General features: G+C 47.6%; 1 protein-coding gene across 1 annotated transcript in view; it reads right to left on the bottom strand.

Moving 5' to 3' along the window:
* LOC135805230 (regulator of G-protein signaling 12-like) overlaps positions 1 to 14,429 on the bottom strand; it is a 22,272-nt gene extending 7,843 nt beyond the window's left edge. The window contains exons 1-8 of the mRNA XM_065319240.1: positions 11,772 to 14,429; positions 10,857 to 10,884; positions 9,742 to 9,953; positions 8,887 to 8,970; positions 8,424 to 8,573; positions 7,962 to 8,144; positions 7,169 to 7,225; positions 311 to 548 (exon numbers count right to left, since the gene is read on the bottom strand). Coding sequence (XP_065175312.1) covers positions 311 to 548; positions 7,169 to 7,225; positions 7,962 to 8,144; positions 8,424 to 8,573; positions 8,887 to 8,970; positions 9,742 to 9,953; positions 10,857 to 10,884; positions 11,772 to 13,793 — 2,974 coding nt within the window. The 5' untranslated portion in view covers positions 13,794 to 14,429. The remainder of the gene's footprint in view (positions 1 to 310; positions 549 to 7,168; positions 7,226 to 7,961; positions 8,145 to 8,423; positions 8,574 to 8,886; positions 8,971 to 9,741; positions 9,954 to 10,856; positions 10,885 to 11,771) is intronic.
* Positions 14,430 to 14,842: the final 413 nt, after the last annotated feature.

Raw genomic sequence — 14,842 nt, forward strand, 5'->3', positions numbered from 1 at the left:
GAGCTGTAGCTGTAATGATAAGTAAGCTTAGTTGCAAGACCAATTATTATAATTTTTTAAATGCAGTGGGACTTGTTCAGGATTCCAGAAAATAATAAATGATCAGAATGATGAACAGAAGGCATTTTCAACGAGGCCAGAGCCAGAGGATGGAACTGGGTGGTTTTCCCGACCATCAATCATGATAATGAACCGCCCAGGTCAGTCTTTCCTGATCAACATACATGTAGACTCTACATAACATGACTGCAATGATCGGCCGGTTCTAGACTAGACTATCGCACAGCCGCCAAGGCCGGCGAGGTCTTACCTGACCACTTGGCAGACTTTTGACTGCCTGGATTCTCGAGCATTGTCGTCATGGTAGCCCGAGACGCGGCCTTGGACAAAGTCAGGTTACCGGCGAGGTTGGCCTTGCCGTGTGGGTTGTGAGCTGAGTGCTGCTGCTGTTGCTGCTGCTGCTGAAGAAGAACTTCAGAGCGCATTCTTCCCACCGACTTCTTCGACGATGAAGAAGAAGACTGGGAAGAACCTCCGCTGTACTCATGCTGTGGGCAATGCAAAACCAATAGAAGGAAGAGAGGCGCGATTTTAGAGCTGCGCTACAGTTCACTGTGAACAAAGTCAATGATGACAGCTGATTTCTCCAATTATGGAGGTCTAGGTGTGAATGGAGCCCATTTTCACAGGCTTTGGGGTCTGCAATTTGACAAAAGCCTCTCCTGATAAAATGCTTCTGTTTAGGTTTCCATCATACATGATAAACATGATCATGGTAATAACCTCCAAGTATTAGCACTGCATACATGGGTGGTATCAAGAGTACATACATGTAAGGGTGGACTGGTTACGTGCTCTTTGTGGCATTCAGGATTTTGAAATCTAAAAGTTACCCTTCAGTAGTTTAGCCTTCACAGCTGATTGATACATGTACATTGTGTAGTTATTATAATTAAACAAGTAACGTCGTTTGGTGTGTGGGGACTTGCATGCCGTGGATCGTGTGGATTACTGCCAGTACTTCCGTTCTCCTCGACGATCCTCCGCATTGGCACAACATGACTACACTCTCACCAAAGCCACTGCAGGCACTACAGGCAGCTAAGGGACCTTGGCGTTGGCTTGGGGATTCTAATTTAGAGAAGACATTATCACTTATGTCATTATGAGCTCTGCGTATAGCATCACAATCATACATGACCATGATTGTACATGATATGACCATGGTTGTACATGATTGTGTTATAATTTTACTGCAATCGTGTTGTATACGACATACATTTGTACATGCCTGCCGGTACAACTAACTTCAACACTAATACCGCCGAAGTCGCAACTTCTAAGTTCGTCTTGTTGTCCCTCACGCGGACGTACGTGCGACTAGTTGTTGGACGTGCGACTAGTTGTCGGAAGTGACAGCGTTGTGAATAGCTACTCAGTGCTGGCTCTCAACGTCTGTTTTAGTGTTTAGCACAACTCCATGAGTGACTTTTTAGTTTTACTCACGCTGCTACCTGGGGCCTCATGAGGTGTTTGTCGCGCTGGAAACGAAGCGTCTCTGGACGTTTGTATCCCTGGTGATAGGTTGGCTTAGAGACCACCATTATGAAATGGTGCTTTTCAAGCACAAATTCAATCTTCCTCAGCCCACTCAACTGTCTCAAGCTCAACATTTACTTATGAGGGGTAAATTCCCCGAAACACTGTGTATTGAGCAGGGAGTGGTGCTTTCTTGTAGGTTTGTCGAGTGGAAGGTGCGACGTGCTCCTCCTGTACTCCGGATGGCAGTCGTGAGTCAGTCAATTGTCAAGTTCGGCAGGAAGCGTGTGCTCCTCATAGGAACAACCAACTTCAACACTAATGCTGCCGAAGTCGCAACTTCTAAGTTCGTATTGTATTGTTTATGATTCTCCACAGGCCGTAGCCTATATCTATGTGTTGGTCCCGTGGAGGAGAAGGGGGTAAGCCATTCAACTACCTGTCACCTAGTTCCAAAACATCAAGACCGGCATGTCCCTTGCAAGTTTCGTCATCATCCAGAAGCTTTCGGCATACTTTGTTGCCGTGGGACGTACATACTCTAAATGTAGCTCGTGCTCATCTTCGTTGCGCTTTCCTTCCCCTCATTGGACCTTTCCTAACCGCAGCCTTCCAAGTAATAGTTGAAAGGTTGTTGGTTTGCGCCTCGTAGATGTGTTGGTTCAACTACAATGTACTTGTACATGTAGGTGTGAGGTCGTTGAAAGCCTCAGTACTCCCTGTCAGTTGTGTGCCTTGTTGTCGAACTCGCTGTTTATGATCTTGAAGTGTAGGCAAACACCACAACAAGTGCACCGGGTTTGGAGGATGGACAAGTAAAGTCAGACTACAGAAAGTTGTGACTAGGTTGTGAGATGATGAAGAAGGAAAGGACAGAGGCTTCAAGTATAAGTTGAAGACAGGCATGCTTGTCTATGTTATTGTTCTAGGTGGAGTACAATAGAGAATGTTGTCGAGGTTTGTAGGAGAGTAGGCATGGAGATGGAGTCGTGGGTGGCTACACTTCCTAAGGCATCGCTAGAACTTCGGGAAGCATTAGTTGTTGTTGTTGTTGCTGTTGTTTCAAATCTTTATTCTCACGATAGCCAGTGGCCAATAAGAGATAATAGTGTAAGAAAGGAGAAAGAGTGAGGAAGAATTTGTTGTTGTTGTTGTTGTTGTTGTTGTTGTTGTTGTTGTTGTTGTTGTTGTTGTTGTTGTTGTTGTTGTTGTTGTTGTTGTTGTTGTTGTTGTTGTTGTTGTTGTTGTTGTTGTTGTTGTTGTTGTTGTTTGAAATCTTTTATTCTCACGATGGCCTGTGGCCAATAAGAGAAACATAATTACAGGCACGGGGATCAGATACAGAGAGATCAAAGTTTAGCTGCTTGCTGAGGCAGTAGCGATGGCAATAGGGAGTTTATCACATAGGCTGGGCGCAATGGAGCTATAGATGTGCTGAGCAATGTGAGCAAGTACATACGGAAGAGATGACAAGTGGTAGGATGTTTGCTTTGAATCTCGTTGTTGTTGTTGTTGTTGTTGTTCAGTTGTTATTATGATTACGATGAAAATTACCTACATGTTTGCGCGAGGTGGTGAAGAAGAAGGTCCGGCGGTGACAGCTATGCGGAGGAATGGAGTCCAAATATAGGAAGCACATTCTCGGATTGCATGGTTTGCAAAAGCAATGTGTGGGAGCTGGAGAGTGTGAGCTGTGTCAAGAATACTGTACATGTGTGGTACATCATGCGAAGGTCATGCGTTTAGGCTCGAGAGATGCAGGTCGGCAACGGCCCAACGGGCATACAATGTAGTCAACGACAGGTAACTGTTGCTGGTACAATGTAGATCTACACTGTAGCTAGTGAGGGCGAAGAGCCGCTACACTCGTCTCCGGTTACTTTGGTGGACAGTTAGTCATAACACTAGTACTACTAGTACGACTCGTACTCTTGACATCTTGTCCTTCCTGTTTTTAAGAACCCCACCCTACTTATAAATAGCCCTCCCACTTCTACTTCGAAGTAGTATGACTTGTACTCTTGCTTGATGTAATAGTGACACCTAACTCGATTACGGAAGGCTAAGCCCCGGAGTAAAGCGTTTTAAGTAAGAGCCTTTTAATTAACAGGCTCCTACCATTAGTGCAATACTATACCACCGAATCTATAGTTCGTAATACGATCAAGTAAGTAAGTTGCAGGCTCCTCACAATCAACATCACGGTTCCCACCAGTACTGTACTAGTAACTGATTTCTCATCACGTGTAATGCAGGTAGGCCCCCGTGTAATATGCCGGCATTTTTTTGAGCATTTTCGGTACAATCCGCGAACCCAGCACTTTGGGCTCGTGATGCAGCATTTTGGGGGAAACGGAGCACTTGGCCGTTGTGTATCAAAATTGAGAGAAGAACCCCCCCCCCCCAAACGAGAACGTCACTTCCGCATTCCGTGGGTTAGCTTCTTGTTGAGTAGTTTATGAATTGAAAATAATGGTTTTCACCAGGGAGTCGTAAAATACCGGTATTTTCTGACTCCCTGGTTTTGAGTCTTTTGACGGCGTGTGCTGAGGATTACAAAAAAGTGAGCATTTTCCGAGCATTTTCGGCAAGGTTTACGAGAATTTCCCAAAAGCATTTTCGGCAAAGTTTCGGGCATATTACACCGGGCCCTAAATGCAGGCGAAAAGAAAGTTCTGGTTCTTTGAACCGTGACACTGACTGTGAGTATGTACAATCCACATGTACAATCCACATGTACAATCCACATGTACAATCCACATGTACAATCCACATGTACAATCCACATGTACAATCCACATGTACAATCCACATGTACAATCCACATGTACAATCCACATGTACAATCCACATGTACAATCCACATGTACTGATGTAGTCCTGAAACATGTTCTTTTCTCGAGTCTCGATTGCATTCACCTCTCTCCAAGGAAGCTGAGAACGTAGTAAGTCCAGATTACAGGTATGCTGTGCCTTGTGCTAGATCGTCATCGTAACATAACAATAATTATTATTAAAGTTACTAGTACATGTACATGACTAGGTCACACTTTCAGTGGTTGCCACACCTACGAGATTTTCATGTTTGTGCTTGGAAGGAGTTGGTGAGTGTGTTTTACCAGCCCTACCCTGAACACTTATCACGACACCCTGGTATGGTGTATGGCTTACTAAGTTCCATACACTGATGCTAAGCGTCACTACAGTGACCGTGATTGACAGTTTAGTACAATCATGTACATGTGTTTTTCTTCAAGTTTTTCACCAGGGGGTCTAGTCAAAATGCCTTCAATTCACTCAATGATGCACTAGTACAGTACTAAGTAAGTTCTATCTGATACGCTCATGTACATGTACATGTATCATAACATAACATTATGATGATAGGCCCGGGAGTCTTGATCCTTATCTACATGCATCATGACTTTACATGTATCTGTCACTGAAGTGTCGTTCCCAGCACACGTACACTGACCGGCTAATACTGATTACGTACATGATTGACTGATTGCACATGCACATAAAAGGCATACAACTTTTAAAAAGGAGGCTTTTAGTTTTACTGTTTTAGAGTCATCAAGCCATGATTAGGACATGTGCAAGCCCGGAGTACAGTCCAGACCGGTTGATGTACATGATTGTATGATCACACTTTCCTCCAGAGTGATCATGCATTACCGTGAAATACAATGTATGGGTATACATCATGCACATCATGGTACCGTACTTTGAAGTAAATACATGTACCGGTACTGGTACACTGCAGTCCGTTCTGTACACACACCGCAAACATGACATGCGCGCCATTCCATACATGAATGTCACTAGTTAGTCCGTTCAGATCATAATGATGTAGCTTGGTGAAGTTTCCGCCAAAAGGCATAATGACTTCCACCTTGTACATGTTCATCTGCATGAACAGAGGTTTAAGTGTGCGATGATGACATTCATTGCCGCATACACTTTGTATTGACTCAGTATCGAGTGGCAAATCAGTATGTGCGATACCACAGCTTCGTCACTCCATACAAAAGCAAAGCAAGTGATGGCGAAATCGCATAACCTCTTTACATTATAATATTTCATACATCAATGGATGAAATCAGACACACACACACACACACACACACACACACACACACACACACACACACACACACACACACACACATACACACGCACCACCTCCAAAAAGTAACTCTATAAGTGTCACATGGCCAGTACACCCACCGATCTTCCCTCATAGCAAGGATAGGGGAAAAGTTCTGGATGATAACAGATGAAGCCTTACGCCACACGGTCACTGACTGCATAATCCAGATAGTGGCATACTAGACGAGTAGTATACTGGCTACACACACATGCAACCCCCCACCCCACCTCCACACACACACACACACACAAGCAGACATGCATGTTCATTTGCAAACACACATACACATACATACCTTTACGCATGACTGAGATATTTAGTGGGTTATTTTGAATGATTGCTTTATACCAAACTCATCCTGCCATAATGGGATATTGCAATGGCATCTTTGCTCAGGGAGCAAGCACGACAAGCGCCCAAACAAGAAAATGATGAAACCAAAAACTAGGACAAACACTCAGACACACTACCATACAAGGAAAGAACAGTCGCATGCATTCTAACTAAACGTGCTACGGCAAAAAAAAACACTGCCTGGAATAGGCCAGCAACGAAGAGGAAAATCCAGTTTTTACGGCTTTGCAAGAATGCCGCACTGTCGCACGCCTCTGCACCGTAAGTGGAGAAATCTTGTTCTGGGAAATTTGGGTGTGGAATAGCCATAATCTGTTGTGTCAACGGTGGCAGCCTTTTGTGAAGAATTTCAACAAGCATGAATGGTACCGGCCAGTAGAAACAAATGATCAACGAGTCAAATGGCCAGCAGTGAGTTAGGTTTGATGAATGTGCATCTTTCTGAATGTGCAAGGATGTCAGTTTGTAAAAGATAATCTTCAGTAGCTGGAACAAAGTCGTGATTCATTGTGGAACCATTCGGCGTGCTGTGCTTTGCAGCTAGAGGCACTATGTCCTCATTGAATCATAAAACTACAGATGTCCATGTGCATCAAGCTCTTCGCTATGGCACAAAGGGAGCGACCGATCCCCGCCTGCCTAGGTTATGAAAGGTAGCTATGTCGAGTACGGGATGTGCAACTAAAATGGCTGTGCAACGCATTGAAAACAAGGCTGCATGCATCCAGGAATAATTTGGCCAATCAGAAGTTTAGACATTTTAGTAGCTTGCGCATGAACATACATGAGGAATCCAAGTTCAGAAGTTCATTCAAGATCAAGTGATTACTTCATTATCGGAATCCTTTCAGTCGCTGTTATATTGGGTAGAGCCATGCAGCGCGAGCTACTGGGATACGACCGTGCGGGACAATACGCATGTAAGCACGGTACTGAGAGCCAAGTGTAGACAGACTGTGACATGTGCAAATGCAAAGGACATTAGCATGGCAACAAGGGCATACGGAGGCAGTAGTGACGGCTGTCCGGCGACCATGCACACGGATCTCACAATGCACTATTGTAAAACTGAGTGTCACCAAACGCCCTGCCGCTGACGGGCTGGTTATATCTCTGACTAACCGGCTCTTCACTGATCATCTTGTCCTTCCGGTCCTTCTTCAAGAAGCCAAACAGGCCCTGTGAACCACATCGTTGTACACACACACACACACACACACACACACACGTGCACACACACACACACACACACACACACACACGTACACACATACACAGGATGTCAAAAATCAAAATCAAATGTTGAACTTCACTTTCCCAAACTCACAACATGGGAAGTTGCACACTCTGGTTTATACCTGGATTATTGCACATACTCGTACTTCATCGGATGTTGCACTCAATTCATTGCGACTATGCACATTGTGATACTAACCCTGCATGAAGGGACACAATGTGTTCAGTCATACCTGCAGAAATATTCTGGCTGAACTTGCCATATAGGGGAGAGGTTTGTCCGTCACCCAGGCCAGAGGTGGCAGCCATTTTAGATGCATGCTTCATTCCATCATGAGCATGGCCCTCACACGTTGGATGCCTGCTGCACTGCAGCCAAGTCGCTTCCCCATTAAGTCATGGCTACACTTCCGTATGACATCTTACAGTAGAACTCTGATAATACATACCCTACCCATGGGCAGCAGGAAACTGTGTACTTACTATCCAAAGTACTTACTATCCAAAGTACTTCTTACCCTAACATACTTCAGTATGGATCAACACACCCCTGCTACGGACAATGCCCGTGCTAAGCAAGAGTAGGTCTTATCAGAATATGTACTACGTGAGTTACACTGCACTGCAGATTGAGTCCCATTAGTACGGGTACGGTGAACACACCACTCAACCACTGTACCTTGCGTTTGGTGCTGGCCTGACGATTGGATGCGGGCAAGGCATCATCGCTAGAGGCAGTGGTCCCTGCAGCTCCTTCCTCATCTGGCAGTGGCTTACCATCCAGTTCTAAGCATACATGCTGTTTGTAGATGTCAGAGCGAGTGAACTTGCTATGAGAGTCAGACCTCATCAGGTCGAATATCTGATCACAAAACAGATGAGCACATGTACAGACAGCAAGAGGAAAGGGTGAGGATTGAGGAAAGGGTGACGATTGAGGAAAGGGTGACGATTGAGGAAAGGATGAGGATTGACGAAAGGGTGAGGATTGAAGAAAGGGTGAGGATTGACGAAAGGGTGAGGATTGAAGAAAGCCGGTGAGGATTGAGCCAAAATGCTATAGTAATAGCTAATCTGATGATGCCTTACTCCCTACCTCCTCCCCCCCCCCCCCCCCCCTGGTGGAAGGAGCATTGCTTACCTCTTTCTGTGCAGCATTGTACGAGGTGATTTTAAACTCGCTGTTGCTGTCCTTTGTCAACTGTTTGTATGTGTTACTTTCCAAATTCACTTGTTGACGACTTCCACTGTCGATGAAAGTCTTGAATATGTCTTGTCCGGTGGATTGCATCTAGAACCAGCAAGAGGAAATCACACAGGACATGATGACATTTTACTGGTAACGCTGAAGCTTTCCGTCATTATACAGTGCCAGAGTTATTGAGAGCCTAGGCATCACATAAATCTATGGTAGTATATCATGTTGAGTCCTGAGAGCCTAGGCATCACATAAATCTATGGTAGTATATCATGTTGAGTCCTGGCTACGCATCAGGGTATTACATTAGCCATACAAATCCCCCCCCCCCCCCCCACACACACACACCAACACCAACACCACCGCCATCGGTCCTTGAAACGACTTCAGTGGACCCTGGTCTCACCTGCTCTGTGCTGCTTGCCTTGAACCGTTCCACCTCCTCCCAGAAGAGTATGTTTTCTTCGCACAGAATGCTAGCCAGGAACCGCTGCAGAACACGCCCATGAGAAGGCATACTTGTTACACAAGAACATGCACATGTGTGACGTACATTCAGAGAGAATCCAACACACACACACACACACACACACACACATACACACACACACACACATAAACACACACACACACACATACACACACACACACACACACACATACACACACACACACACACACACACACACACATACACACACACACATACACACACACACATACACACACACATACACACATACATACACACATACACACACACATACACATACACACACACACACACACACACACACACACACACTACTGTAGTACTATATATGGCTGTAACCAACAGGTCACAGATGTTTCTCACACGAATTGTGTTGGAGCTATGCACATGGCTGGCAGGTACGCGGTTTTATACGTGCTCTGCGAATAACACTGTGCCCCCCCCCCCCCCCTCTCCCCGCGCCTACAGTAAAACCTGGTGTAAGCGACCTCTGGTTTTAGTAACCACCTGCTCCTAACGACCGTTTTTCCATGCAAGGACAGTTCCACACCGACACGGTGGGACCTGGTTCTAAAGACCACCTGGCTTTAACGACCGCTTTTGCTTGCACCGTGGGGTGGTCGCTTAAACCAGGTTTTACTGTATTTCCTTGGCTAAACCAGCCACAATTCTAAACCAGCCACAATGCAAACAGATACGGGTTACATAGGCTAGGATTCACTAACCAAGTCACTATTCTACCAATTTTAAAATTTCTTGCTAGCTAACCTGGAAGAGTTGCCGGCCGTACGTATCAGTCAGTAACGACTTGAAGCTTGTGGCCCACTCTGCTACACGATTCTCTCTCTTCGGTTCTCTCGGCACCAGCTCGGTTGGCTGACTGGTGCCAAGTGACGTGTCGTAAACACTATCCAAACTTCCGCTGCGGTTGCCCATCGTGCTCGTTCTCCGCCTGGCCTGCGGGCTGTACCGACTGGAATCTGAGAGCACACATTGTCAGTACCACCGATACAAAACACAAACAGTGAGCTAGTAGCAAGATATTCACTAAATCATTGTCTACAGGCAGTCTGTCAGTAATCATTGTCACTTTGCCTGGCTGTCTATGCCACAGAGATACCATCACGATCGAGTGTTTTACTTGTGAACTACACGTAACGTTAATAGTAACCATCTACTGCACATTTCTGAATTGAGAATGCACTGGAAAAATGAGTGCAAGCAGCTTGAACAGGGGTAGTATGCATCTGCCTCCATAAAAGTATACATGTAGCCTAGACAGCAAAAGTCCCCCCCCCCCCCCGTACTCCTGGTAGACCGTAGAGTAGAACCAGGCTAAGGGTCACACCGGATTAGGGATAGGAGCCCCGGGGGGGTTATTTGGCATGTACATATTGTGCGGGTGATCCTTATACCGGGATTTAATTTCCAGCCCAATGGGGGGTCCCCTGTCGGTTTCCGAGGAAGCCGTAACTTTTTTCGCTCCAAACTATTTTTCCGAGGTCCATCTACTCACAAGAAGTCGTTTTGCACACCTTTTTGCCCATCCCTGCACAACTGAGTCCAGCTATGTCCGCGCAGAGTTAGGTGGATCCTTAACCCGGGTTCTACTCTACCCATAGTGCAATGAGTAAGACGTGGACAGTTGTGTCAGCAATGCAATGCTGGATACTGGGTATAATTTACATGTATAAATATAACAGATTGTGTACCAGATACTAATCTTACTTGTACATGTACCTTCCACAGGCACAACACAGCAGGGCTGAAACCAGAATGACAGATGGGCCCAATGCCTGCTCCCCCTTGCCCCTAGTTGCATGCAATTCTCCATAATTATATTGCCTAACAGGCGTTATGTTCAGGCACAGCGCCCTACTCACCAGCATCTTGCCGCCGTTCGCTAGGTAGCTGCAAGACACACGCACACAGCAACAACAACACAGCAGCAAACATACCCCTAAGCTGTGAACAGCCCATTCCTCGCCAGCAAACAAGCACTTGCAACACAAGCCCAGCAATACAAAACAAGTATTAAGGTCCATCCAGGTGAACATCTTCATTGACGACTGGAAAAAAACGTTCAGTAGACCAAAATAGGGTATTGCAAAAACATAGATACAGGAACCTGCATGAGAGGTCTATAACTGACCTTTAGCGTGCTCTATGACTAGGAGACCTTGCCAAAAATTGTTAAAAAATAAAGGCACGTCTGTGTTACTAATTCGAAGTAGTACTGTACATGAATTGAACCTTTGGAAGTCAGTCAACTTAGGGGCCGTCTCAAAATTTGTTGGCATGACAAGGATCAACATGCACTTTGCACTGTGACCCCTCCTCCCACTCCAAAATGAACACAGTTTGCTAGACGACGCAAATTGCATGCTTGTACAATAATCATGCACATTGTCGGTCGACTTGTGATCCCCCCCCCCCCCCCACACCACCACCATGAACGATGTTCGTTTCAGGGACGGCAAAATACTTTTGCAAAGACCCTTAGCAGAACATAATTATAATGCTCTATTGTTGCCATAGTGTAACCCTGCCACACTAAGAGACGTGCCCCCAGGCCAATCCCCCCCCCCCCTTCATCTCTCCCTTAGTCACAAGTGGACACACGTGTACACACACACACACACACGCACACACACACGCACACACACACACACACACACACACACACACCATACACACACCATACACACACATGTACACACATGCACACGTACACACACACACAGATTTGCATTGACATGCAGGTGCATACTTCACACCCTGCCGCGGATGACCCGTACCTGCGGAGAGCGGTGAGGTGTACTGCTAAAGTTGGGCATGCCGAGACGCAGATGGTCCTGCAGCACACCGGAATCATCATCATGATCCCTGGCAGCCAGTGCGCCCATTGCTCGAAACTGGGAGCCTGTAGAGGCAAACATAACACCGCCGCTAGCAATGCTGGTGAAGCTCTCCGGACTGCCACTTCGACCATTGCTGCTATGCGCTGAGCTGCCTTTGAGGATTGCAGATGTGCTGCGGGGCAAGCTGCCTGTCCTACCTGTGCCGCCAGCCTCGTGCCGATCTGCAAAACTAGGAGACGGAGGAACGATGGTCGATGTGGATCTCATTGACCGCGAGTGCATGTCTATGCCAGAACCACCTGAGTGCTGGCGCCTATGGTCATGATCACCGCTACCTCGGCCCGCTGATGACATGCTGCTTTCGCTCGGTGCACGGGAGCCCTTGCGATCGGACTTACCGCCATACATGTATTTCAAGAGTCGAATAATCGGCCACGCACTCTGCGTTGTGCTGTCAGGAGACGACGAAGTTCCCGAATCGGGCTGCGCAGCGTCGAATCCTTGGAACGAGTCGAAGCCGTTCGGCAACACCTTGAAAACATGGCCCTTCATCTGCACCACTGTCTTGTCCGACGCACCTCCTCTTCCCCCACTGCTGCTGACACTACCATTGTACACTCTCTCACGCTGGACCAGAGAGAAGACACGATGATCACTTGGGTCTACCCAAGTCAAGGCAACCGCCGACCGGCTGATGAACAGTGTTTCAGATGCGCCGTTGACCAGCCACACCAGGCGAATGCCCTTCTGCGATATGTGCATTGTGACGGTCTGCGGGCGCCGGTGCTGCTTGCGGCACTCGCTGACACAGTCACGAGTCACGCGCAGCCGCTCGGTCTGCTCCGACAGATCCGCTTTCATTGCCACGTTACCAAAGTAGGCCACTTGCACTGGATACACGTGGCGTTCCGTTCCAGTCAGCTGCGACGCGTGGCTGACGTCCGAATCCACCGAATCCTGCGAGCGGCGGTCAAGAGAGGCACCGGAATGGCGGGACAGGCCACCATGCTCGCTCACAGAACTGGACAGTGAGCGACGAGTCACTGTGGCAGGGCTGTTGGTTGGGGCACCAGTCACGACACCAGGCTGACTGCCGTGAGTTAGCTCGCCGCTTGCAGAGCGTGGAAACCACGATTCTCCACCAGCACTGCCAGCTGAAGTACCACCAGATGCAGCGGCAAGTGGATTTCCACCGCTACTGCCTCCAGTGAGTAAACCATTGGTAGTCGCCTCCATGTGAGATTGGCGTCTTCTGGGCATGTGGTGCGGATCGCCGTTTCCAAACGATCTGGAGCGTTCTCTATCACCACCGGGAGCTGCCACAGCTTCAGCTCCGGAATGTCGTAGCCAGGACTCACCACCCGGCACTGAGCTTACAGTGGCAACACCGCCATGTCCATCATATCCACCATACATAGCCTGTGTGGAGGAGGAGTCCGCATGCACAGGAGCACCACTACTCAATGTTCCACTTTCACCAATATACTGCTGTTGCTGCTGTTGCGGGAATTGATGCTGCTGCGGCTGAAGATGCTGGTCATATGCACCAGCTGCGGGACTAGTACCAGGCGCATGTGGAAGGGACGCAGCAGCACCAGGACCAGTGGCAGCAGGGGCACCTGGCACAAATTGGCGATTCCTGTAATACGAGATCTGCTGCGCACGTTCGCGCTCAGCTACCGCTGCGATGCTGTCCCGAGACAATTCTGCGTTACTGACGATAATTAGTTGAATGGCGTTGCGAGTGCGTCCCACCAGCGCCACAATCTTCTCGTGGCTAGCTTCTTCAACGTTCTGGCCATTGATCTCCAGTACCAAATCTCCAGCAGTCAAACCGGCTCGATCCGCAGCGCTACCTGGCTGTATGGCCGTAAGGACGGCGGGCTGCTCGCCAGTGACGGTAAAGCCATAGCCGAGCTCGTCACTTGCTTTCACCACACTCACAATCCTCACTGCCATCAGCTCACGTAAAAACGCACACACTGCCTATTCCAGCCGAACACTGGAGCACCACGTAAAGTCGAGTGCAAGTCGCGTTGCAAGAATCAAGCAACCCACGTGAACGAAAACACGACTACAGATTGTACAGATGCCAGTGACGGGTGACTCCAGATGCAGTAGGAGTGACGATGGCGGTGTGATAGGCCGATATCAACCGCTTGGCCACCTTCACCAGCAGCAGCAGCACCACCACCACTAGCAGCAGCAACGCTGCTGGCACAATACTCAACAAAACCAGAAGCGTCGACCTGTCGCGCAATAAACGGGAAGGCAGGCATTGGCTTATGTGATTCTCACATCCAAAACATCCATCGCAACCTGTCGCGTGGCAGGCGCTTGCGATCACAACCGAGGCATCACAAGACCTCGCTTGCAAGTAACTACTTACTTGCAGCGCGAATGCTGATCGATCTCGAGCACGGTGATAGCTACAGGCTTGGGCTAGCACTAAATAAAACTCTTTAGCAGGGAGTAGATATACTGGATGGATGGTGTTGGGCGGCTCCTAGATTTTTCAAATCCAACACAAAAGTACTATGCCGGTCAGGGAAACACCGCTGCAGCTCAGCTTGCACTTCAGCAAACACTACTGAGTAGAGTGTAGTGTAGAGTGTAGTGTAGACTACAGCCCAGGACATCGTACATGTACAGTTTACTACACAGTCTACAGCCTAGTAGTACTAGTAGATCTACATACAGTTACACAGGCTCTCGATCTCGCAGGTGGTGAACAGAAATCCATTCAGAGCACGCGATTTACGTGCGAAACAATACATTCACTGCATGCATGCCACACATCATGCATGTCACATTGTCAGTAGATCATGCATAAAAAATTTTGTACACCGCATCAGCTACTACCAGTCTACGTAAGATCGTGGTCCCATGCAGTAGTATAATAAGCATGGTACCCCATGGTCCAGGCGTTCTTGATCTACCCTCATAATCACGATCATTGGCATGGCCTCAGCATCACTGCCATCATGATCAGTTCATATCCTGTTGCT

Source organism: Sycon ciliatum, chromosome 1 (genome assembly GCF_964019385.1).
Source record: "Sycon ciliatum chromosome 1, ocSycCili1.1, whole genome shotgun sequence".
Taxonomy (NCBI): domain Eukaryota; kingdom Metazoa; phylum Porifera; class Calcarea; order Leucosolenida; family Sycettidae; genus Sycon; species Sycon ciliatum.